This window comes from Cricetulus griseus, chromosome 2 (assembly GCF_003668045.3).
Source record: "Cricetulus griseus strain 17A/GY chromosome 2, alternate assembly CriGri-PICRH-1.0, whole genome shotgun sequence".
NCBI lineage: Eukaryota > Metazoa > Chordata > Mammalia > Rodentia > Cricetidae > Cricetulus > Cricetulus griseus.
In genome coordinates, this window is record NC_048595.1 from 284,809,051 (window position 1) to 284,833,180 (window position 24,130).

The following is a 24,130-nucleotide window of genomic DNA, read 5'->3' on the forward strand; positions in this document are numbered from 1 at the left end:
GGAGAGATGGCTTAGCCGTTATGAATACTTGCCACTCCCATGTTGGATAGCTTATAACTACCTGTTACCTCTAGCTTCATGGGATCTGACAACTTCTGGTTTCTTCAGCACCCAACATCACACCTAACACATATGGGATACACATAAATAAATCTTAAATTTGTGTTACTTTGAGTGTCCTCCCGAAATCTGGTACCTAGGGCACAGCTTCCACTTATAAGGGGCAACCATAGGTCTGGTAGAATATATTGATCAGACACAGAATGATCAATTCTCACTCCTTTAAAGTCAGAAAAGCCAGGCACACATTGCTGGGGTAGCTTCTGAGGTGCAAGGCTGAGCTGGCCCAGGCTGCATCCCCAGGAAGGCCCACAGTGCAGCAGAATGGACAGCACATACTCCATATTCTCTTTCTTCTCTTTCCCTAGTGACAGTGAGAGCAAAACTAGCATTGTTAAGGTGATTCGTTCTATTCTGAGAGAGAACTTCAGGCGCCACATAAAGTGTGAGTTACCATTGGAGAAGACATGTAAGGATCGTCTGGTGCCACTTAAGAACCGAGTTCCTGTTTCAGCCAAATTAGGTGAGACTGTCAATGCAGAAAACACCATAAGGCTATATAGAACCATGAGTCGCCCTGCCCCCCATCCTTTCATAAAATACATCTACCCCCAACCCCACATGCCCTGTCAGCTGGCATCATGCAATGGTACTTACCATCTTACTTATTCCTTTCTCAGAGATGAACACGGAGTCTGGGGGCCTTGCTTAGCCAGGTCTCCTGAAGGTCAATCCTCATTCGGATCACAAGACCCAATGCACTTATTCTTATGCAATCTTGTCAGCAGGTGGTCAGCCTGGAATATGCTGTTCATCTTTCTGCCTACTTTCCAGATTTAATGTGTTTCTTCTTCTTTTTTTTTTTTTTTTTCTGGTGGGGCTAAGGATTGAACCCAGGACCTTTTTCTCATTGCTAGTTCGGCACTCTACCACGAGCTTCATCCCCTGAGTTCTTGAGTGTTATCTTGTGGGGCACACATTTTCTCCCTCTCCCTTCCCCACTTTGTCATCAAAACTAGGATGCTAGTAGATTACAGGGACATTCAAACTAAGAATTCCCTTTCCAACTCTAGAGACCAGAATCAATCTTACATACACATACACACAATTAAATGTGTACAATGTTAATTCTCCCAAAGTTGTTTATGAATCCAGCAGAGATGATGCTCAATGCTCAGGAGATAAGAACATTTTTCAGCTTCTAATGGAGCATCTGGGGAAACAAACAGGGAGGCTATGCATAGAGAGATGGTGTATTTTCAGATTACAAAACAATGTAACCTAAATTTTTATTAGTGATTAATTATTCCATTTACTCATTGGCAAAATAGTAATTCTAGCCCTTATGATCGGTGTTGACACTTTATTATTCTATCTATATAGTGGAGTCCTGGGAATCTAAAAAAAGAAAAATGCAGAATCCCAACTTAAGAATTTCAGATATGTATGGGGGTGTAGCTCAGTGGGCACAGTGCTTTCCCAGCCTTGGGCAAACTCTTGATCTCTAGCATGCAGAAAACAAGGTGGTGCACACTGTCATCACAGCACTCAGGAGGAGGCAGGACAAGCAGACGTTTAAGAGCCTCAGCAACAAGACCCCTAACGACACCAGTAAACTCACCATTTGACGTAACTACTTGGTTTTGCCACCTAAATGCCAAGATAAATCACTGAATTCACATAATAAAATCTTGTGATATCAGTGTCACAAAGCCCCTGAGGCCCTAACTCTAGAATATGTTTCTGTGTCATATGAAGAAATATCCTTTTCTCTCTGTAGCTTCATCCAGATCTTTGAAGGTCCTCAGAACATCTTCCAGCAGCGAGTGGCCCGGTGAGCCCAGCAAGGGCAATTCACTGGACTCAGATGAGTGCAGCCTGAGCAGTGGCACCCAGAGCAGTGGTTGCCCAGTAGCTGAGCACAGGCAAGACTCCAAGGGCACCGTGATAGAGAAAGACCCTCATGAGGGCCTGGCAGAATTTCCGGATGGTCTCAAAGAAAGTGACATTCTGAGTGATGAAGATGAAGACCTCCACCACCCTCTGAAACAGGGCAGCCCTACTAAGGACATTGAGCTTCAGTTCCAGAGACTGAGGATTTCTGAGGAGCCTGACACGCACCCAGCTGGGCAGCAGCCTACCACAGGGCCAGGCGAGCAGCCTAGGCTGGTCAGGGGCCACTTTTGCCCCATTAAGCGAAAAGCAAACAGCACCAAGAGGGGCAGAGGAACTTTGCTCAAGGCGCAGACTCGTCACCAGTCCCTTGACAGCCACCCTGAAACTGCCAGCATTGATCTAAATTTGGTTCTGGAGCGAGAATTCAGTGTCCAGAGCTTAACTTCAGTCGTGAATGAGGAGTGTTTTTACGAAGCACAGAGCCATGGCAAATCATAGGAGGACTGGTGGGGTGCGATGCAATGCTCATTTGTTTTTAAACTGGTGGGAGAATAGAAACTGCAGGAAAACCGTTTGGGTTTTCGTGCAGTTTATATTCTTCCACAAAACTTGTAAAGATTTAAGTTATTTTAATTTATTGTGGATCAGAAAACTAGAGATTAAGTTGGTTAGGAACTGTAAATTACATAGCTTACATCCCTTTTGAGCAGAAATCAAATGATTTAGTCTTGTAATAAAGTTGAATTCTAATTTAAGTTATGTGGGGAAAGTTGTGATTAATAGCTTTTAAAAGGGTCCCTCCTTCAATCCTCCGGGCATTTTCTTTGAGCTGTTAGTTTTTTTTTTGCTTTATTTAAAGCACATTTAAGTTATTTTTACGTGGTTTAGGGGCACAATGCGCAGATATTTCATTTTTGAAGGTTGTAATAAATGCTGTTTATACTAAACATGTTGTATCTATATATATTAAAGGAAAGCTTGTACTGAATGTACTTGATATTTATTTTCATGAGTAGTAATGGCATGTAAGTCACCTGGTCATTGGTGGTTGACAAACAAGCACACACTCAGAGGATACGGTGCCCTAAGAGCAGCAGCTAGCACTCCTCTGCTGTGTCATCGCCTTTCTCTTGGCCTTTTCTTCTCTTTTGCTTCAGCTCCTCTCTGAAGTTGTAAGTAAAGAGTTGTGGGTCTTCATCACACATTTTTCTGTACACATCACATAGGCTCTTAAAATGCATGAGCGAGAGGTGGATGGGCCGGAGAGTCGGGTCGATGTCTGCCAACTGTAACAGCTTTCCTGTGTTTTCTAGGCGTTGAGCTTTGGGGAATAACATTCTGAAAGGAAAGTGTGGGGTGGAATATTTAAATTACGTCAGTCAAAACGTATCTTTGCATAAACTTCAAAATGACACACTCAGACACCCGAGGCTCTTAGGTACCCAAAGACACCAGGTCTGACTCACTGGAGACAGGTCTAAGCTAAGCCTTGTAAGGTGTGTCCAGAAAGGGAAATCTTCCCAAGCTACAACAAATGAAAATTTGATTTTCCTCATTTTGGTAAAGTTTTATTATATCTTATTTGATAAATTTCTTGTTTTGATTTTGTATAACCTGGATGTATTCAAAGTCTTCAAAACCCCTTACTCCAAAAGAGAGTAGTTTGCACAAGTACTAAGTTGTCTATGATAAAAACAAATAGTTAATCATCTTTAAAACTTAAAGTGTGCATTTTAAGTTTCATTTAATTAAACAGGTCAACTGTTTTTCAAAAGAATGAACCTAGATACCTGAAACTTGCAAGAGTGCCTGGACCTTGGGAGAGGCCATGGTCAGTGGAGGGTGAATTCTTCTTCTAGACTGATGGTAACGCACACTCCCCAACCTTTAAGGTGAGGTGACTTAGAGCAGTGAGTTCAGTTTCAGGATAAAGAGGGTCTGATAATAGTTTCTAACACCTGGGACCACTTTGTAGCATGGTGTGACTGATGGATAGCAACAATCATTCTTCAAAGTGAATTTTGGTATCTGGTCCATGTCTGTATAGAGGAAGGTATGCTGAAATGAATAGGGCGCATTACTTAGTTTGCGAACAACAGGACTAGGCTAGACCAACTAATTCTAGGAATTTCAAAAGCAGGATGTACTTTTTGGGATTTCTACCACTTCCCATTAGTGCTAGTATGTACAGTTGTATGAGTTATACTTAAAGTTAAAATCTATAAATGGAATGCCACGCATCAACACTCATAACGGCAAAACTTTAAAGAGGGTTTTATAAGGTGCATTCATTTCAGGATGTGGTGGCCCCGACACACCAGAAATCATTTCCTGCACTAACCTACACTTCCTACAACCCTACAGAGAATCAAAATGGATCTGAGTCTCAGAAAATTAACACTGTGCACTGTAAGCCACGCCCTTTCCAGCATCGATCCGTTGACTAGTAGAGACTATAGCTGTACCTAACTAAACATCTTAAACCTGCTATATAAGAAGTGATCAGTGTGGACACTGCAGGACTACGACTCAGGCTTGCTTTTCTGGAAGGGCCATGTGGAGCAGAAGACCCATCATGACAACATCATGGCTGCTAAGTAAGCATGTCTGCTTTCTAATTCTTAAGTGTATCTGCCCATAAGGGACAGGACAGCAACCCATTGAGTCCTGCCTAGCAGGAGGCCCACAGAAGTTGTGCACATGAGGTTTTAGGTTGCACTTAGGACCAAACCTGTATATGGCATCTAAGGTGAACGTAGGGCTTTTCCTCTGTGGTGGACATGTTGCTCACCATAGGGTCTAAAACAAACCAGTCATATGTGCCCTTTAAGAGTCATAAAGTCAAAACAAATTCTTACCCAAGTCCTTGGTGGCAATACTTCCTTCGGAACTGAAACGCGTACTGAACAACTTTTTCTACCAGCTTGAACGGCTGCTCGATCTTGGGCTGTATCAAAGGTGTAAAGTGTACCACTCCTACATCAACCTTAATTGAGAACAAACATTATCATATAGCAAAAGGTGATTTAAACTTTTCTCTCTAGTCCTGGGGATCAAACCCAGGGCTTCCTGCATGCTTGGCAAGCACCCTAACTCCAAGCCTCATCCCTTGCCTTAAACAATTCAGCTTTGCAAACGTTTAGTGTGCCTGTATTTTCTATGGACACATAAGAAGCTAAGTTTTGGATGTCTGCAAAAGTCCCAGGGTGCAATTATGCATGATGGTGTCCACTAGACCTGTGCCTGATGGTCACTTCATTTTAAAATGTGGAGTTACAATGGCTTTTAAAACTATCTGCATGACTGTCAAGGCTGGTAGGCAGTGAGCATCTCAGCTTATGGATGAGTACAATAAGCTTCGATAGCAGTTTTGACTCTAAGCCGGGATCCCCCAAGGACCGCTTAGTGCTGAACTCTCCAGAAAGGGCTGATTAGGACACTAGCTATTTTCAGTACAGATGCTGATTACTCAGCTGGACTGAATTCATGTGCAGAGTCCACACGGTCCCAGAACTTTCAGTAGCAACTTTACATGCACCAGAAGGCAGAGGCAGGACTGATATGGAAGACAGAATTTTTAAGATGTCACTGGTGGACAGTGTTTAAGCTGCTACCAGCTATTGCGATCACTTAATTACCAGAAGACTAGCTCTTCAAGTCATATGTGGTAACAGGATTATCTCCGGCCTTTATCCAAAAATGGAGTCATGAGTGAATCACAGAGAATCACTGGAACACAGGAAAAATGCAAAAACAGTGACTTGGGGTCAAACAGTCCTGGCAAGCCCACACAGGGATGCCTGGCAGACCTCTACAGAAGTGGGGGCCTCCAAATGAAGAAAGCACTGGCCCGGGCATTGCTAACTTGCTCCAGAGACTAAGAAGGAACAAAGGCAAACAAAGCACAACAATTTAGGCAGTGTGGGTACTGCTGCTTTTCAAAATAAATTCTATCCTCCAGTCCCATTTAGACTGACATTTTCTCTCAGGTTGATTTGTTTTCCAAAATCCTTGTGGCTTCCTAACTCCTTTAAAATGGCCAGTAACCTATGTAGATTGGGGAGGCGTGGGAATGGGGACTGATTTGTTTTTATGTGGGAAGAAAGATAAGGGGCTAAGATGTGAGACCTGGAAGAGCAAAGCAGTGAAGATAAGCTCAGCTTGGGTGAATGGCTCCCTAGGGAGCGCAATGATGTGTCCCACAGTCTGTCCTGCCTTCCCAGAGCCAGCTGACCCACAGATCCTTCTCTCCTTGAACACTATTGATCGATCCTGCTGCTAAAGCTCCCATCCATTGTGTATACCAAGTGGATGTAACTGACAGATGTTTGCCCACAGGGACGGTATGGGTGGACACACAAGAATGTCCTACAACAAAAGCGAAACTGCCCATGGGAGCGTCTTTCTACCAAAAAAACCTCCTAAAAGTCACTAAGCTAGACCCCTTTGGTGAAGATCATTGTGGCAAATGGTTGTGGTGAATACGAAGTACAATATTAAATGCTCTTAATAACATTCCCTCCCCCATCCTCTGTCCTTAATAACCTTTAATACCACTTTTCAACTGTGTTCTATAAGTTGCTTTATCTATTCCTCTAGTAAACACATACTTCCTGCAAGTCTCTCTTAGATCTGCACAAAACACAGTTGAGGTGGTTTGTAGTTACAGAGAATAGTAAAGAGGGAGTTGTGGAGATAGGTTGGGGCTTTTAGAATGTAGGGAGAGAAGAAAGGATGACTCACTTTTAGGGTACTCCTGGAAGGAACAAGGTCTTTAAGTTAGGAAAGAAGACACAGCCAAGATTTACCACAATGACTGTCAAAGAGCCATCTAGTTTCCCACAAACCCTGACATGCCCATCTTCACCATTCATCTTGATTCTCCATGTCTGGGAAGGTCCTAGAGCATCTTGTCATTCTGTGACCCCTGTACCCTACAAGATTGGCACCCGCTGGCATTCCGGCCTCCTTCAGTCATCTCTGCTGTTTTTCTCCCAAATATGAAGTCAACTCTAAGAAGTTCTTTTGTAGTCTCGATGTGCATATTCAATGATCCACTGGTGTCAAAACCCAAACATCAACAAAACAGCATGAGATAAAATTTAGCCTCCATGCAACCTGGAACTATGGAACAGTGTCAAAATACCGTGTGAGGTCCAAATGCTACTAAGATCAAAGGCACAAGTTTGGGGAAGGATGCCAGTCATCTAGCACACAGCTGCCACTTAGAGCAGTATTTGTGGATTTTATCAACTGGCTTCATCCTTGCTGCTTAATCTCTTCCTCTGCGATACAGTCAGTGCTTACAAATACAGGGGCCTACTCATGCTTGCTCTATTTAAATAGCCCTAAAATATTACAGAACTATATCAGCATCCTATGTAAGCTGGCAGACTTCTAGAGTTTGAGTATTATTCTAGTATGGCATTAAGTGGGCATTATATGACAGCCGAAGGAAAATTCCCACTCACAAACAACACTATATGGCAGAACTCTAAAATCCATTGGCAGAGAGCTCAGTTAGCAACTGTCCTGCTTTGGGAGTATCCCTCCTGTTCACCTTCTCTGCTCTTTCCCTCAAAAGCATTTCTTGAAATTACTCTGAGTGATGGAGGCCATTTTCTCTAAAGTGTGGTTGGTAACTATGGTAACAGATATAAAGTGCTTTTTGCTTATAATTGAACACTTATTTAATACAACAACCATTATTTTTTTCCTCTTGAATTTCAAATCTATTGAGTTAGAATAAAAGAAAATCAGAAAAAAAGACAGAGAGGAAAGAAAGGAAGAGAAACTAGACACACCTAAATACTGTAGCTTCAGTGTGGTTCATTAGTATCACAGACAGGTAGGATAGCTCATTGCTTCCCTCCTTTGGATGTTTGCATGGCACCTTCTAGTACTCTGAAAGCTAGTTCAAGGGGGGAGGCTTTCAAGTTAGATACATCTTGGGTACTCCAGGTCTTGTATCTGAAGAGCATGTTATCTTTGGCAATAGGGACTTAACCTTCGACCTCTGAGAAGCAACCAAGGGCAACAGCAATAGCCTATATTGTTTTAGAAGTCTCTAGGATGCCCCTAAATAACAACTTGAAAGGGTGGTTATCATGCCCGATATCAAGGTATTTTTGTTAGATGATCAGCATGATCAGACCAAGAGGGGAAATTTCATTTAAACTATATATTAGTGACCAGCATGGCATGATAACCCTAAGGATGCAATAGTGGCATTAACATGCTGGTAGTAACCAACAGCGCTCTAAGTGTACTTAAGACCTGCTCAATAGGAGGGAAATCATGCTTGGTACTAGAAACCTAGCCAACAATTGGGACTAGTGACATCATGACTATCAGAGTCATTCTGCTAAACCAGCAGAATTCCTAACTGCATTCTAAATATCCTTATTCCCACAGTAAGTGTAGCTCCTCACCCTCCAAAGAAATTTCCCTTTGCAACAAAGACAATTGCAGAAAGCCATAACTGGTCAATATGTAAAGAACAATTGATCTTGGGGTTCCCAGCTCCAATTGACACATCTGCAACACAATTCATGCACCTAAGGCTCAAGGAACATCTCAGAAGAGGGGACAGAAATATTTTGAGAGCCAGAGGACCAGGAAATCTGTCATGAGATTATATCTCCTAGGAACAACAGGGAAGTCTCACCCATAATCCCTCAATAATGTGCCTATTGGAACAAGACCTGAAGAACTATACCTCCAATAGGTATGTTAACATGGAAGGGGGGAATCTTATAGCATCCCACCAATACATGAAGAACCAGAGAATGCCAAGAGCAGGAGAAAACTGGTTATCCAATACTTAGTGGTCAGCCCTGACATCATATACATATAAACAACACTCACATGGACCAAACAGATTGTATTTATCTACTAGGTATACTCATGTGCATGTGGACACACAGTGCATGTGTGTGTGCATGCACACGTGTGTAACAGTAACAAAAAGACAGGAGTTTTAGGGGGACTACAGGGATGGGTATACAGGAGGAATTACTGGGAGGTAAAGGAAGGGGAAAATGACATAATTTTAGTTAAATAAAGGAGAAAAAAGTCCCTTGTAGGGAGCTGATGAATGTGTAGAATTTACATGAGGAGGGCCATGTCAAGGACCCCACTGCCTCAGGCTCACAAGTCTTCCCCTGAGTCATGCTTAGAGGAATGGGAAAGCCCTTTTCAGGTCCAAGTAAGAATGTCAACAACTGACCTTTAGTTAAAGCCAATGTGTACAGAAACTGACCAATCAGCTTTTTCCTACCATAGACTTCAACCTGAGACTGCTCCCTACAGACACCCCACCCCAGTGAGATTAGCTAACCACCTTCTCTTACACAATAAACCTGACTCTTACTAATGTCAATACAGACTGGATGCAAAGATGGTAGTTTTGTAATAGACTGAAGGTAACCTTGACTGCACTATTCATACTCAGATTCAATCCTATTTCCTGACCTCATGAAAGAGCCTTTCTTGAATCTATTTCCTGCCCAGTACACCTGCTGCCATTTACTTAGTTGGGTTGTTTTTTCTGTGTATTGCAGCCTCTCAAGAGCTGACTCATTTAAATGCAGCTTCTAATCTGTAGCCAAGGTACAGTGTCACCCACAAACCCCACCAAAACCAAACTTTCTGATAACTTCCATGGCCTTGCTTGCTAGTGGGTTCCAATGTCCTTATTGATGTCCTTCATCCTGATGGATCCTCAGGTTTCCACTCTTAGAGCTGACAGCCTGTCATTCTGTGAGGCTATTACTGGATATTAGGAGCAGGTGATGAGCAGACAGAAGATGAGGCTTGATATGCAGCTGGGACTATGGAGGTGTGTTTATAGAGTACTTAGGTGACAGATTTCAGAAAGACAAGAGAAGCCACTAGTATAAGCCAGGTCAGCACTGAACATCAATGAAACAAAAGGTTTTCTTAGATAAATGATAATCGATGAACTACTGTGCTCCAAATGGACTTAGCATGAGTGGAGGCTTAGATGTGAATTGTGAAGTGGCCGTAAACACACACACACACACACACACACACACACACACCCACCCACCCTCGTGGTATTAGAATGCATGTTGCAGCAGAAGCTGTCCTGGGCTGGGCCTTGTTTCCATTCCTGCAAATTAGTCCTTTATATCCACAGTTAAACCACTTCACTCTAACTGGGTTTTCTTATCAGCAAAATATAGATTCCCTTTACCTCACAGGTGGTCTGGAAATTAGACGTTACAGCGCCTTAACCATTACACAGTCTCAGCAGTCGGTTCACAAAAGGTGGATATTATTAAAGATGCCAAACCAAGAATTCCAAAATTACTTGAGAAATTCTAGTCCTGTTTAGAAATCATTCAATTTTATTTTTGATCATTCAAAGCAACTTATAGCTTAACTAACACTTTATATATTGAAAAGCAGTGATGAATTTTTCATCCAAATACTTATTAGACCCCACTATGACTCAGGACCACACCCAGCTCAGGAGCCCTGGTGTGATCAGGTGGACAGAAGACCTTCCCTGTGGCAGGGCTAGGCTGCCACACTGCTGAGTCACAGGAAAGCAGGAGAGGTTCTGAGCTCCTTCAAAGTCAGAAACAAAGCAGTTTGCTGAATGTATATATGTTGTGTACAGAAACAAGGAAGACATTTAGGATCTGAGCCTTGCCCAGTGGGAGGAAATGTCAGCTTTCACACAAACACAGAGGTCTTTTGGGGAAGGTAAGGACACTTTACCTATCTTTGAATCAGCTCCTGTCAATTCAGCAGATGGAAACGCAACTTGGGAGCTCACAGAGGTCTTAAGCTAAGGGGATAATATTTCTCTCGAGAGGTCGCTGTGGACTTCAAAGACTTCTCTTTAATATCCACATCAGAGGTTGATAATGTGATGCACTACGTTTCTCAACATGCCCCCACTGAAGCTTCATGCAGCAGGCTGGGAGGACCAAGAGAAGGGTCAAACAGACCAGGCACCAAAGGGAGCATCCTGGCTGCTACTGAAGTAACAGTAATTACAGTTGTTACCACGAGTGCCTACAGTAAACTACACCCCAGGAGACAGCCACAGAATCATCTACACAGCGCCTATAGTAAACTACACTCCAGCAGATATCCACAGAATTGTCTATACAGAGCTTACAGTAAACTACACCCCAGCAAACATCCATAGAACCGTCTACACAGCACCTACAGTAAACTACACCCCAGCAGACAGACACAGAATCGTCTACATACTGCTACAAGATCAAGTCTTTATTAAAAGACTGCAGACATTACACTATTAAGGGTGAAAAACAGTACCGTGATAAATGCCAAAGTGGGAGAAGATTAAGCAGAACACTAGGAAAGCCCAAACATTTGAAACATGTTTTTCTATTAACTACTTTTAAAGAAACTACAAACATCTAATGTGTCTTAGCATCTGTGTGTTTATTGGGCTGTTTTTTTCTTGGGTGGGGGCTTTTTTCTGTTTTGTACTATTCTTGTTTGTTTTATGTTTTATTTTTATCATCACGTCTGTATTTTTGTAGATGCTGGTTTGTAATGAGAGAAAAAGAAAGGGTATGGATTTGGGTGGATGGGGAAGTAGGAATAATCTGGGAGGAGTTAAGGGAGGAATATACTATATGAAAAAAACCTATTTTCAAAAAAGGCTTGTAAAAGTTAAAAATCTAATCAAAGGGTTGCTTTCTTTTGCTCAATGGCTCTGTAATTTATAACTTTTAAAATTAAAATTAAGAAAACAAAGCTAACCTAAAAGGCCACGTGAACTGCATCTGTCTAAATGCTCATGGCCCTAGCGGTTATCTGCCGTGCTTCATTTTATCATTTTGTACAGTTCCTTCACCTCATCTGATGTCTGAGAGACTCTCAGGGAAGAGACATGTGAGGCAGGACAAATGTAACACAGGGTTTAATGTACCACATTCTACTCAGTCAGAAGCTGGTGCTGGACTTGCTTTAACATAAAACTTTAAAGAAAAAAAAATCTTCTGAGTGGTTTTTAGAAGTTAATAATCTTTGGCATCTTAGTCTCACACAAGACAAGGAGCAGCAGAATAAAACATTAGAGTGGCAGTCTCAACTATCCTTTGTAAAGCACAGTCCAGTTAAAAGTACTTTGGATGGCATTCTTTAACTGAGGATATAAAATTGTATCTTCCAACACTGACAAAACGTCGAAATAAATTATAACTCTGTCTAAAGCCAAACATGGAAGAAAAGGAGGCCTTTTGTGAGGACCCAAATAAAACCCGCTCTGTGCGCAGTGGCACAAAAGCATCCCCAGCCTTCAGGTTTCAACAAATCCGTCTTAACAACAACTCCCTCCCTTCCCCGCCTCCCCTTTCTTAATTCTCCCACAGCTGGAAAAATGAGAGCGAGAACCTGGTATTTATCTTCTAGCCTCATCAGCAGTTTCCCCCTCTCATCTCTCAGCAGCCCTTTATTTGTTACTTTCACTCTCGCTTGTGGGCACCTCATGGGCAATGTCAGACCTCAGCACCAGCCTCCTCCATGTGGCTTGTCCTCATCAGACACTGAGATCATCTGGAGTCAACTCAGTGCAGGTAAGACTGTGAGGGCTACTGGCAAAGGTACAGAGAGCGTCTAGATTGTGTAGGCAGCTAAGTACAGAACTGTAGGTATTGCTTCATTTGAATTAGAAGTTATGTATCTGCCTTAAAATATTTTTGGTATGAATAAGTGTTTTCTGGAAAACAGGCTTTAAATTTTGGGAAAAAAAAATGGCTAGACTTCCTTTTGGCAAGCAGTTCATTACTGGACTTCCCTAGGTTCTGTTCTCCATGGGAAGTGCTCTCCCTGAAGATCCCCAGTCCCATCTGTGCCCCCTTCGCTTTGAGGGACTGCGGCTGTATTTCCTCATCACTATAAACATGGAATTAGGAGGTTGTTTTGTCTTTTAAAGCCAGTTACAGTGCTAAACAAGGGGTGGGGGTGTTATTTTTACCTACAGCCAACAATGGCCTATTTCTGGCACAGATTTTTAAGACCTTCTGTCACTGCTTCTGAATTATTCAGGGGAGTAAGTTTCGCAGTTGAGCCCTTCTTCTAGATTATGACTGGGAAGGACTCTGGTTACAAGCAGAAAGGATCTTACATTTTCATAAGTTAAACAAATGCTAACCCAGGTAAGGACTGTGCACAACTCCAAATCCCTTCTAGTTTTCTTTCTCCAACATATCCTGGGTCAGTCACATGTGGTGTGTGCTGAATCAAGATTTAATTCAAACCATTTTTCAGTTCTTAACTTTTCCTATATCTATAATTTATTTGGAGGAGGAAGATTTAAGCTTTCAATTGTTTATGGATTATTTTCATTAAAAACAAAGTTATTTAAAATGATCTACAATGCTAATAAAATTCTGTATCAGATACTACAACTACAATTTGAAGTGTTTAAACTATATGCCCATTTCACAGACATTTTCAGCATAATTAGGGTCTTATGTGGATAACTACATATGCCATGAACCCAACACCGCTTGTGATGCTCACTCAGTAGAACACTATTCTGCAGGTCACTTACGAACCTTTCTCTGAGACAGTAGCATTCTCATCCACTTTGTGCGTTTGCCTGCGTGCATGTGTGTGTGTATCTATGTCTGCATGCATGCAGCATGGAGACAAGAGTGCTATTCGGGTGTGTTCTGGCTCCTGTGTGAAGCCTTTTGTTTACTTATTCTCCTCCTCCCCCAAACCCAATTCTGTTTCTTTCCTTAGCTTTTGTTAACTGGTTCTCAACTGCACAGAATAGTTCCTGATCTGACCATGCACCACCGTTAACCACTGGGATCTTCTAGGAGAACAGAAGCTGAGTAACATCATGGCCTCAGCAGATCTCCAGCTCCTTGCTTTCATCCTGGCTTTATCTGGGGTCTCTGGAGTACTCACTGCCACTCTGCTGCCCAACTGGAAGGTTAACGCAGAGACAGGCTCCAACATTGTAACTGCTATTGTGCAGGTGCATGGGCTGTGGATGGACTGCACGTGGTACAGCACTGGCATGTTCAGTTGTACCGTGAAATACTCCATCCTGTCTCTACCCATCCATGTGCAGACGGCCAGGGCCACCATGGTCCTGGCCTGCGTTCTTTCTGCTTTGGGGATCTGCACTTCTGTAGTAGGAATGAAATGCACTCACTTAGGAGGGGACACACACACCAAGAATCAAATCTCCTTTGCTGGAGGAGTCTGCTTTATGACTGCAGGGATCTCTGGCTTGATCCCAACAGTGTGGTACACCAAGGAGATTATAGCAAACTTTCTAGATCTGACCATTCCGAAAAGCAGCAAGTATGAGCCTGGAGGAGCCATCTACATCGGGTTCATTTCGGCGATGCTACTACTCATCTCTGGTATTATTTTCTGCACTTCTTATATAAAAAAGAACCCCAAACCATGGATCTACCCTCCCAAGAATCAACATACCTCTACCTGGCAGCCAGAGAACAGGTTTACATACAACCTGAAGGATTACGTGTAAAGAGCCGTGCCATGAACATGCAATGAGGCTTCTGGGAGCCTGCTTAAACTTTATTAGAACAAAACACACCCATGCCTAACTTCTTTTACAAAGAGTACAAAATATTAAAAAAAATTATGATGTACCTAACAATGACAACAAACTACCATATATATATATATAATATATATATATATATATATATATATCTGTCTTGAATTTCTTTATTTTCCTATTATTATATTCATGTTTTATTTAAAAGAATATAATTGAAAGAGGCCTGACTATATTAATAAGGTGATGGGTGACAGCATTAATTTGCTTTTAAAGCTGTATTTTAGATTACTTTTTTGTAATTATGAAGTATATAAAATAGCTTCCCTTGGTGTTGATCAGGAATATTGTCTAGTTTGCCCTCTGGTGGGCAATGCCTGAGTAGCTGGCTTCTGTTTTCAAGCCACAGGATGTGGAGGAGACTCCAGCAACAGAGACCAGAACGCACGCAGAGGCTGCCCAAGCCATCCACCCCCAGCCCCAGTCTCCATTTTACTTTTTCATATGTGTATAGTATTATAATCTATGCAAACTCAGATTAGATAGAACCAATGCACTGGTAACACTGCTGCAGTACACAAAAGCCAATACAAGCACAAACTAAAATATGGCACTTTTTATGTACAAGCCAACTAAAAAGAGCTCTACCTGCTTTAAATTACCCAAGGACTGCTCTCTCCTCTGCATCTAGAAAACAGATTAAGTTCATTTCTCCAGTCATTTAGATTTACCCCATCCCACTGAATCTCACAGTTAGCACTATTTGACTCGGTTACTATGTTTTTTTGAGACAGAGTGTTAGATAAGCCAGACTGCCTCCTGTGTGCTGGGGCTTAGACACATGTTCCACCATGTTTAGCTTAACTTTTAGCTAAAGTTTAGTACAACTTTTAGGTTGTACTTTTTTCCTCAAATTTTATTCAAGTTAACTCTTCAGTTAATAGAAGTAAAATAACTTTTAAAGTATAAAGAATGTTTTTAAGAATACTTATAAATTATGACTTTTGGACTTTTCATAGGTGCAAAGAAACACTGTAGGGTTTCTAGTAATTTATTTGCTAATTTATGCTTACTGATTGCTCATAAAACAACTGCTAAAGGGAAAAAGATTGTGCATTAGTGACTTAGGAAGTGGAAAGAGTGTTTATGTGAATAAATAATTTTCACTGTGTGTACAGAAAAGAGACCAAAATACTTTAATTCTATTAACTGAGTAGATATTCATGCTCTGATATGATAGTTGCAGATAAGTTTTAGATCTTAGAGATCATCTCCTATCAAGTATCTTCAGTGGAACAAATACTACAACAATTCATGCTCATATACTAACATAAATACGTAAATACTTACCTCTGGTTTGGGAACAAAAGCTTTTCCTGGAATTGTAAAGAGGTGTTCAACATTGCAGAGGTACTGGGCCATAATGGAAAGACGACTGCGCTGTTTGCTTCCTGTGGTGGCTACAAGTCTCTACAGAAGGCCAAAAGTAAGCTTTTAGCAAATAGTTAAGCCCATCTGACTCTCATTTTTAAAGGCAAATTATATATATGCTCTCTCTTATATTCTCTCTCTCTCTCTGGCTATCTGAAATAAACCATGTAGACTTATGGAACAAAAATCATTAGCTGAGACATGCTGTAGAAGTGCCAACTGTATAATGTACAAACACTGAAAAAAAAAAAAACAAACAAATTTCTCTACTAGTGACTGTCAGATTTTCAAGCTGCTATTATATCCTGCAACAGAAAGTCACATGTAAAAAAAAATCAATCAATATTTTCTGAAGAAATTAGCAAATGAACTATAAAGATGGTTTTAAAAGTGACTCCTTAAGCATAATAAAACCTTGAGTATTCAAGAACCTTTGAAACACAGGTTGTTCTTGACAAATTAATGCAAAACTAGGACTTCTCCTTGTAACCACCCACTGATTTTTCAATTGAATTAAACACATAACTGATAAAACTTAATTTGTATGAAAATCCCAACCAGATTTTTTTTAGAAAGAACTTCAATTCCTATATATAACATAAAAATTAAACTTCAGATAAAAATAGTATAGTATATTGTGTGTGTGTGTGTGTGTGTGTGTATATATATATATATATATATATATATATTATCAAGAATGGCCAAGACACTCCTGAATTACACCAGCAATGCTCATGGGAGACTCATCACCCGACCTGATATCAACATTAAGGCAGTACAAACACAAACAGGCCATTAGGACATGTGGGTATCTGATACCCGAGAGATGTGATTCTCTAAATAGAAGGACAGACCATTCATTAAATGGTATAGGTGTAATTAAGCATTTAGAGGAGAAAAGACAAACTGTAATTGAGTTAATGATGAATTAAAAACAAAATTTAAGTCTTATGCGAGTAATACCCATGGCCCCAAAGTGGAGAAGAATGTCTTAAGTATGCAAATCAGAAGCTACAAAAGATGGATATTAGGCCCGGCAGCGGTGGCACATGCCTTTAATCCCAGCATTCGGGAGGCAGAGGCAGGCGGATCTCTGTGAGTTTGAGACCAACCTGGTCTACAAGAGCTAGTTCCAGGACAGCCTCCTAAGCCACAGAGAAACCCTGTCTCAAAATCTCCCTCCCCCCCAAAGATGGATATTTTTCTGTTAAAAATTTCAATCAAAATACTATCAAGACACATCATAGATTAAGAATTTATTTAGATGCCCAAAGCATTAGTGTTCACAATACAAATGAGATGCCTACACACTAGGCCTTAACAACCATAAGATTAAAAAAAACAACCAGAAGATATAAGGCAAATCATGACACCTAAATAAATGATTTATAACCATTAACTAAGTTACACTTATAGAAAAACAGTGACATGTGAATTAAAATCAACAATCTGTAATTTTATACACAAAAGGAATACTATGAAAAGCTAGTTAAGGATGGGAAGAATTAGAAGCTACAGGGATTCTATGCATGGCAGTGAGAGTGGAAAGGGCAGACATTGGTACAGAAGCATGTTGGACAATAATTTGTCTATAAAAGCCGAAGTTTTACAGCATATTACTTAGACAAGAGAAGATATAGACCATTGGTATCATTATACACATTATTCAAAAAGTAGAAAATTATAATTCCACCAACAGGTAAATGGCTAATAATTTTGCCAACAGATATGAAATAACTGTTAAAATGAGTTAACAGGGATTACTGGCATAGATTATACCCCCCTAATAGAGTACAGATTTTAAAGTGGAAAAAACATAAAAACCTTATGATTTCTGTGTGTGCCTACATATATATACACCTACAATACAAACAGGAGATGTATGGGAATGGCAACTACCACTTTTAACACAGTTCCAAACATAGGAAGGAGGGCTCCAAATATATATAGAGCATTTGATATTTTGGTAAAGGTACTGGAAAATATGTTAATATTGGGTAAGACTGAGTGTAGCAGGTTCAAAGATCACTGTGTTCTTGAGCTCTGAGGACATCCCCAAACTCTAGTGAGCTGTTTAGGATCAAGGTCACAAATACTAATAACGAGTAGAAACTCCTGAAGCCAGGCATATGACAGGATGTCCATGCTAGGCTATCGTCAGGGCTTCTAGAGCAGTTGCTGTTGGATTTTCTCTCTCCTATTGCACTGATGTGCATCAACGAATCTAATAGCTCTCTGCCATTTCCTGAAAAAAAATCATATAATTTGGCTTTTTAGAACTTTACCTTAAGTAAGACTAAAACAGACTTTGGGGTGCTGGGGAGAGGGCTCAGTGGTTAAGAGCACTTGCTGGTCTTATAGAGGACCCAGGTTTGATTCTAGCATCCACATGGTAGTTCACAGCCATTCATAATTCTACTATCAGGAGACCCTGGACACTAGGCATGAATGTGTTACACATACATCCGTATAGGCAAAACATTCATACACAGAAAATAAACTGAAATAAAACCAACAGGTTTTGGATGAGAAACTGAGGAATTTCCATGACATGTCTGGAGATTTCACAGCTTCTACTTTGGTATTTCCTATCTTATCCCCCTTCCTACCACCTTTCCAATTTAAGCAACTGCTTATCTGCATTAGGAAAGCAGAAATAATTAGGAAACTGAGCTCAAGATAGAGAGTTGCTATAGCATGTAAGACACAGAAAATTGCTCCTCAGTATAATATGCAAGAGGTGTATATAGTCTCAAATAAATCCTCCAGCCTTAGCCCCTTAAGTGCTTGGATTACAGCACCATCCACTGTGCCCAGTGATAAAAGTACATCTTTAAAACCAAAATCCAGCAAGAATGTAACCATGAAATTTAAAAATTAACCCAAAGAATTGGCCTTCATGGATTTCCTTAAGGCATAGCTAATATGTTACTTTACATTTGAAAGATGTGTTTCCAATGATGAATTCAAAAGAATTTAAAATTACTTTAAAAAGTAAATCTGAAAAGGGTAGAATTATTCTAATTGGACTAAAAGCACAGTTAAATATATTTCACTCTGAGCATGAAGCACTTTGTGCAGTTAGAGAGGGCGTGTTCTAATCCAGATTCTAGATCTATTCAATTTCCATAGCAAGTACACCAGGTTGTGGAGATGAAAATATGAGCCTTAGATTTTAATTTAGTACAAAGCAGCACACAGAACTGCTCAAGTCACAGTCCAGGAAGCCTACAAATACTTTACACTCAAAGCTACTCTGAGAAGTTAATGGCCTACTTAACTATTTAAATATGCACTGTCATTTTTGTTTAGACATAGCATAGGTAAAGCCATGAACACAAAAGTCCATCAATAGATGGTGTGTGTGTGTGTGTGTGTGTGTGTGTGTGTGTGTGTGTGTGTGTGTGTGTGTGTGTGTGTGTGTTGAGACAGGGTTTCTCTGTCCTAGAACTCACCCTGTAGATCAGGCTGGTCTTGAACTCACAGAGATCACCTGCCTCTGCCTCCCAAGTGTTGAGATTAAAGGCATGTGCCACTCTGGCCCAGCAATAGATGATTTTTAACAAATAAAAGGCCAGGTCACCAAATGAGTTAATTTTTCAGTAAAAGGAAACCACTAACCCTTAAGTTTTAAAAGTCAGTAAGGATGAGAAATTAAGGCATGGAAGGATTCCTTAAGAACAGTATTTCCAGTACTTTTGTCTGTTTCTGTTATTCATCTAAAATAACTAAGTACAAAAATTATACTTGTACTTGAAGTTACAGCCTAGGACCAGCGACAATGAACATTATGTCATTAACATACTGGTGACATCTTCTGTACTAGGGATGTAACTATGACCAGCCAACATCTCCAGGAAAAAGACAGCAAGAGAGGTTGATGTCTGACCCATTTAAAAATCAACAGGTCCAGCAAAATGGAGAACCTGAACCTCACAGCTCTACCAGAAAACATAATCTGTGTTCAAGTTCTATACAACCTGTGAAGACAATGACGCACTCCAAGCCTGTTTTAACTATAAAGAGAGTATAGATGAGATCTGCTAACTCCATTTTCTGAGCTGTAACACCACTTTCATGCCCTTTACTGTGCCCAGGCTGGATCCTTACAATCATATCCTACATATCTTATGTGATTCTGTTTTATAACTTGCAACAAAGTCAAGAATGTACCAGAATATTACACGCAGGATTGTGTTTCAGAGCCAACAGGATATGTAAGTCTTCCCTTGAAACTTTCACCTGCAAACATGTGAAAGTCAGTCAAAAGGACCAGGAACCCATACTTCTAATACATTCCATAAATTACATATATTTGTGTAAAAATTTAACTAAAATAAACCTTTGTGGAAGGAAAATAATTGCCTATGGTGAAGTCAAAACAACGCTATCATGGAAAACTTACAGCTGCCAGCTCAATCACTGAAAACCCGACTCCATTGATGAAGGCTCTGTGACTCTGTTCTTTCCTCGAAGAACTAAGAGAGCTCAGTGCTTTGAATCCCTAGTGCATTGTCCGAGAATAAAAATACCAAATATTCACAGCAGCAAGTAGGAGACGAATATACCAATGTGCTATAACCAAAACTCACTAAACAGTGTCCTCTGCCCTCCTCAGATTGCCTTTATTGCTTCACTCCCATCTGGATTTGGTACTCTGTTACTTAGCCTTAAGCTTTCTCAAACTGGCATATCTATTTCTTCAGTACATGCAAACACAACAGGTATTTGACCAAGTTAATATGTGTCCACTGATCTGACCTGACCTAACCTGACCTGAGGGTTCTTACAAAGGAGTCCCCCTCTGTGCCCCACAGAGCCTGCTGTTGCTGGACACCCCATCATTGTCCTGATATCTCTAATCAGAGCAAAGCTTTCTGCAGAGTACTTCTGATAAGAGGTCAGTGAAGGGCAGATGGTAGTAAGTAAAATAGAACTTACTTTTACTGTATACAAAAATCAGTCCCAAGTGGACTACGGACAGAAAAGTGAACAGAGTTCATGATCAAGACATAAAATGATTTCTTCTGTAAGATGTGAAACAACCATGAATTAAAAGTGAAGAATGTATGATCTTCAAGAAAAGAGATCAGTGTGAAGGTGGTGAATGAGTGGATAATGGGGCATGTCTGAATGTGAACAGCATCAAAGTCCACTATATATGTGTGTAAAGTGTCATAATGAAGGCTCTTATTTTGTGTAATTAAATAGGTTGGTAAAAACAACTTAAAGAAAAAGAAATGTCTAATTCTCAAGACACTGTAAAAAGACAATGACAATATAAGCATAGAGAAAGGCAATCTGCAGCACATTGCACGAGTACAGAGAATATATAGTAACTACACACCAGCAAACAGAAGATGAGCCAATGGAAAGGATAAGGATATCCTTAACTGCAAGGATAAGCAGTTCAATGTAAAACACCCATGTGACCCAAAGAGGCAATGGTACCCCATTTCATTAACACTCAGCAAAGAAAAAAACCCAGCACAACACACCATCATCTCTAGATTAATAATAAAAAAATGTGTAAGTCTAGTAATACCAGGAGCTGGCAAAAATATGGAGTGGAATGAACACTCATGCTCACACTATTGGAAGGAAGGCAGAGGCCTGATGACTTCAGAAAATGTTAAGCATTACCTAATAAGAATGAGGCTTTGGGTACATACGTCTTCCAAAATTTGTCCTGTGCCTAAGAACTTTCATGACAGTTTTGTTCATAAGAGTAAAGCACTGGGTCTCTAATGATGAGACTGGACAGATTTCGACAGTGAAAGAGTGGGCAAGACATAGAGCTATATAAATAAATGCTAACTATGAGCACGTTTGTGAATTCTACCAAGGTGTTTACAATAAGCACACATATTGTATGACTACTTTTAAGTAAAGCTTAAGAGTGGACAAACCTAAAATATATAACATACATGGATACAAATCTATTCATCAAGAGCATGGAAGAGAAAAATCCAGAACTCAGTCCTTATTACCTGGTTACAGGGAGCAGAAAGCAGATTTGCTCAGAGGTGAGGTGAGGGTATACATGTAGATCCTCCCTTGCTAATGATCTTGTAAGCTGCCCTTGTCCACCCTGGAGGTTCACTTTGTAAACTCAGAATACTCAGGCAGTAGGAATGCTGGCTCAGCAGGCACCAACTGAGGGAGGGAGGGAGGGAGGGAGGGAGGAGGAGGGAGGGAGGGAGGGAGGGAGGAGTGTGTGTGTGTGTGTGTTCGAGTGCATGGGGGAGATGGGTAGGGTGAAGGTGGGAGGGATCAAGTGACAGATTTATGTATTGGTTAATGAGATTCTCTTCGATGCCAAACTTATCACATTACCTTTTAACTGCCATCCTAAGAATTGCAGAGCATCAGTTTTAAGGATAGCACAGGCCACTCTCGACATATGAATGTAAAATCAGCACCAGGAGGCTTTTGCCTTCCCCGGGTTTTGTCTACGGCAGTGTAGGCCTTGTGCTCAACACACTGTCCTCTTTGGTTGACAAGTATAAGTCACGGTCTCCACTGGGAGCATCTAGTCGTTGGTTCTGCTATTTTCATTACATGTCTTAACTTTCAGATAGGCCTTTCTGTGTGTAATGGAAAAGTATTAACTTAGAAAACACAGCTAGTGGTAAATACAAAGTAGTATTTGGTTTGGAAATTTGATCATACAATGAAAGATCCAGAAAAAGATAAAACTTACCTCAGCTACTTCCTTTTGAAATGTTAGTGTCATCTTAGTTCTGCCATAAGTGAAAGGTCCATTTTTAAGAGAGACATTTTCAAGCCACTTGATAATCAGTGGTGTTGAAACACTAAAAGGTAGATTTCCAATAATATGTACATTTGGAGGATCTGTTTGGTTGGGAGCAGAGAAGACAATTTGGAATGAGTACACAAATATTCTAAATATGATCTTAATATCTAATTTAAATTTAATTATGAGAATCAAATGAAGCCATATGAAAAGACTCAGTATTTTTTAGTTCTCTTAAAATACTTTTTTCACAATTAGGTTTATATTTATTGAAGATAAAGTTCTAAGAAAGTTCATGAAATGAGGTATTTTGAAGGAAAATACAATTTTCTTTAAACTCAATGACTTTACGGGTTTTGCCAGATCATTAGATCCCCAGGAGGGGGATAAAAACTGAATCTAAAATTTGAATGCTTGAAATACTTAGGCAGGAAATAAAGCCAAAGGAATAGAGTAATCTAGGTAAATCCTTACTAGGAGAAGATGTCACAAAAGAAAAGCTCACAATTAAATAAGATGTGGGTTATAAAACAAAAGCTACAAACAAACAAAACCCTAAACTCTCAAGCCACTGGCAAAGAATAGTTAGATTAAGTTTCCAAACACCGAGGAGAATGGTGGAGCACAATAACCAGGGAAGCCAGTGCCCAGAAGTTGTGAAGGTGATGTATGACACCAAGTAGATGAGCTAGGCAGGTGACTGATCCTAGCATGGCTGGGTCACCTGCAGGCTCTGTTGAGAAGTCAGTGACTATAAACACAAATTACTCTGGAGAAGCCTGACCCTGGGGAGACCAGTCTCACAGGAGTGACTAGGTCTGCTAAAAGCCCTCTTTGACTTATTCTCAGAGTTCCTGCTAGCAATCTATATGCCCTTATTATCTGCATTTCCCAAGAGCTAGACATTACAGGTCCCCAGTAAACACTGTCCTTGAAGGAAGAGTGCCTTGGTTGGTCAGAGTCATTACTGTGAAGGCAAAGGACAAAGAGATAAAGGTCTGTGGGTGGCCTGGTTTACAACATTTGAAAAATAGTTAACAATGCTTGGTACAGCATCATAAAAATATAGTTTATTTGTACAGAAACTACAACTTGAAGATATGAAACAAGGAAATTAGAATGAGGGAAAACACCAGGTATGGCAGTGCATGCCGGTAATGTCAGCACTTGAGAGGCTCATGCAGGAAGGTTCTCAAATTAAAGATCAGCCTGGGCTATATGAAGAATGGCCACCCTTTGCTACAGCATGAGACTCCATCTTAAACAACAACAACAACAACAAAAACAACAAAAAAACAAAAAACAAAAAAACCCAAAAAACAAAACAAAACAAAAAACTTAAGAAAAAATTTAAGAAAAATTAACCAGATTTTGTAAGAAAGTAGGAAAACAAAATTTATAATGCACATTATTTAATTCTGTTCAGGTAGTTT

At 40.4% G+C, this 24,130-nt stretch overlaps 3 protein-coding genes across 15 annotated transcripts in view; 2 read left to right on the top strand and 1 right to left on the bottom strand.

The window, feature by feature from the left end:
• Nucleotides 1-2,944, top strand: part of Tiam2 (TIAM Rac1 associated GEF 2) — a 239,052-nt gene extending 236,108 nt beyond the window's left edge. For all 10 annotated transcript variants that reach the window (XM_027401037.2, XM_027401039.2, XM_027401038.2 and 7 more), the window contains 2 exons: nt 429-583; nt 1,841-2,944. In XM_027401037.2, the coding sequence (XP_027256838.1) occupies nt 429-583; nt 1,841-2,454 (769 nt within the window). In that variant the 3' untranslated portion in view covers nt 2,455-2,944. The remainder of the gene's footprint in view (nt 1-428; nt 584-1,840) is intronic.
• Nucleotides 2,938-24,130, bottom strand: part of Tfb1m (transcription factor B1, mitochondrial) — a 34,053-nt gene continuing 12,860 nt past the window's right edge. For 3 of the 4 annotated variants that reach the window (XM_027401054.2, XM_027401052.2, XM_035440421.1), the window contains 4 exons: nt 22,644-22,795; nt 15,860-15,979; nt 4,815-4,942; nt 2,938-3,294 (listed from right to left, as the gene is read on the bottom strand). In XM_027401054.2, coding sequence (XP_027256855.1) covers nt 3,054-3,294; nt 4,815-4,942; nt 15,860-15,979; nt 22,644-22,795 — 641 coding nt within the window. In that variant the 3' untranslated portion in view covers nt 2,938-3,053. The remainder of the gene's footprint in view (nt 3,295-4,814; nt 4,943-15,859; nt 15,980-22,643; nt 22,796-24,130) is intronic. The other variant, XM_027401053.2, reaches the window with a different exon arrangement.
• Nucleotides 11,666-14,613, top strand: Cldn20 (claudin 20). Its single transcript, XM_035440422.1, has 2 exons — nt 11,666-12,539; nt 13,714-14,613. The coding sequence occupies exon 2, from the start codon at nt 13,817-13,819 to the stop codon at nt 14,474-14,476; it is 660 nt and encodes a 219-aa protein (XP_035296313.1). The 5' UTR covers nt 11,666-12,539; nt 13,714-13,816; the 3' UTR covers nt 14,477-14,613.

Excerpts from the sequence above, each read along its gene's own strand:
- Cldn20 (XM_035440422.1), top strand. The coding sequence starts at position 13,817 with ATGGCCTCAGCAGATCTCCAGCTCCTTGCTTTCATCCTGGCTTTATCT.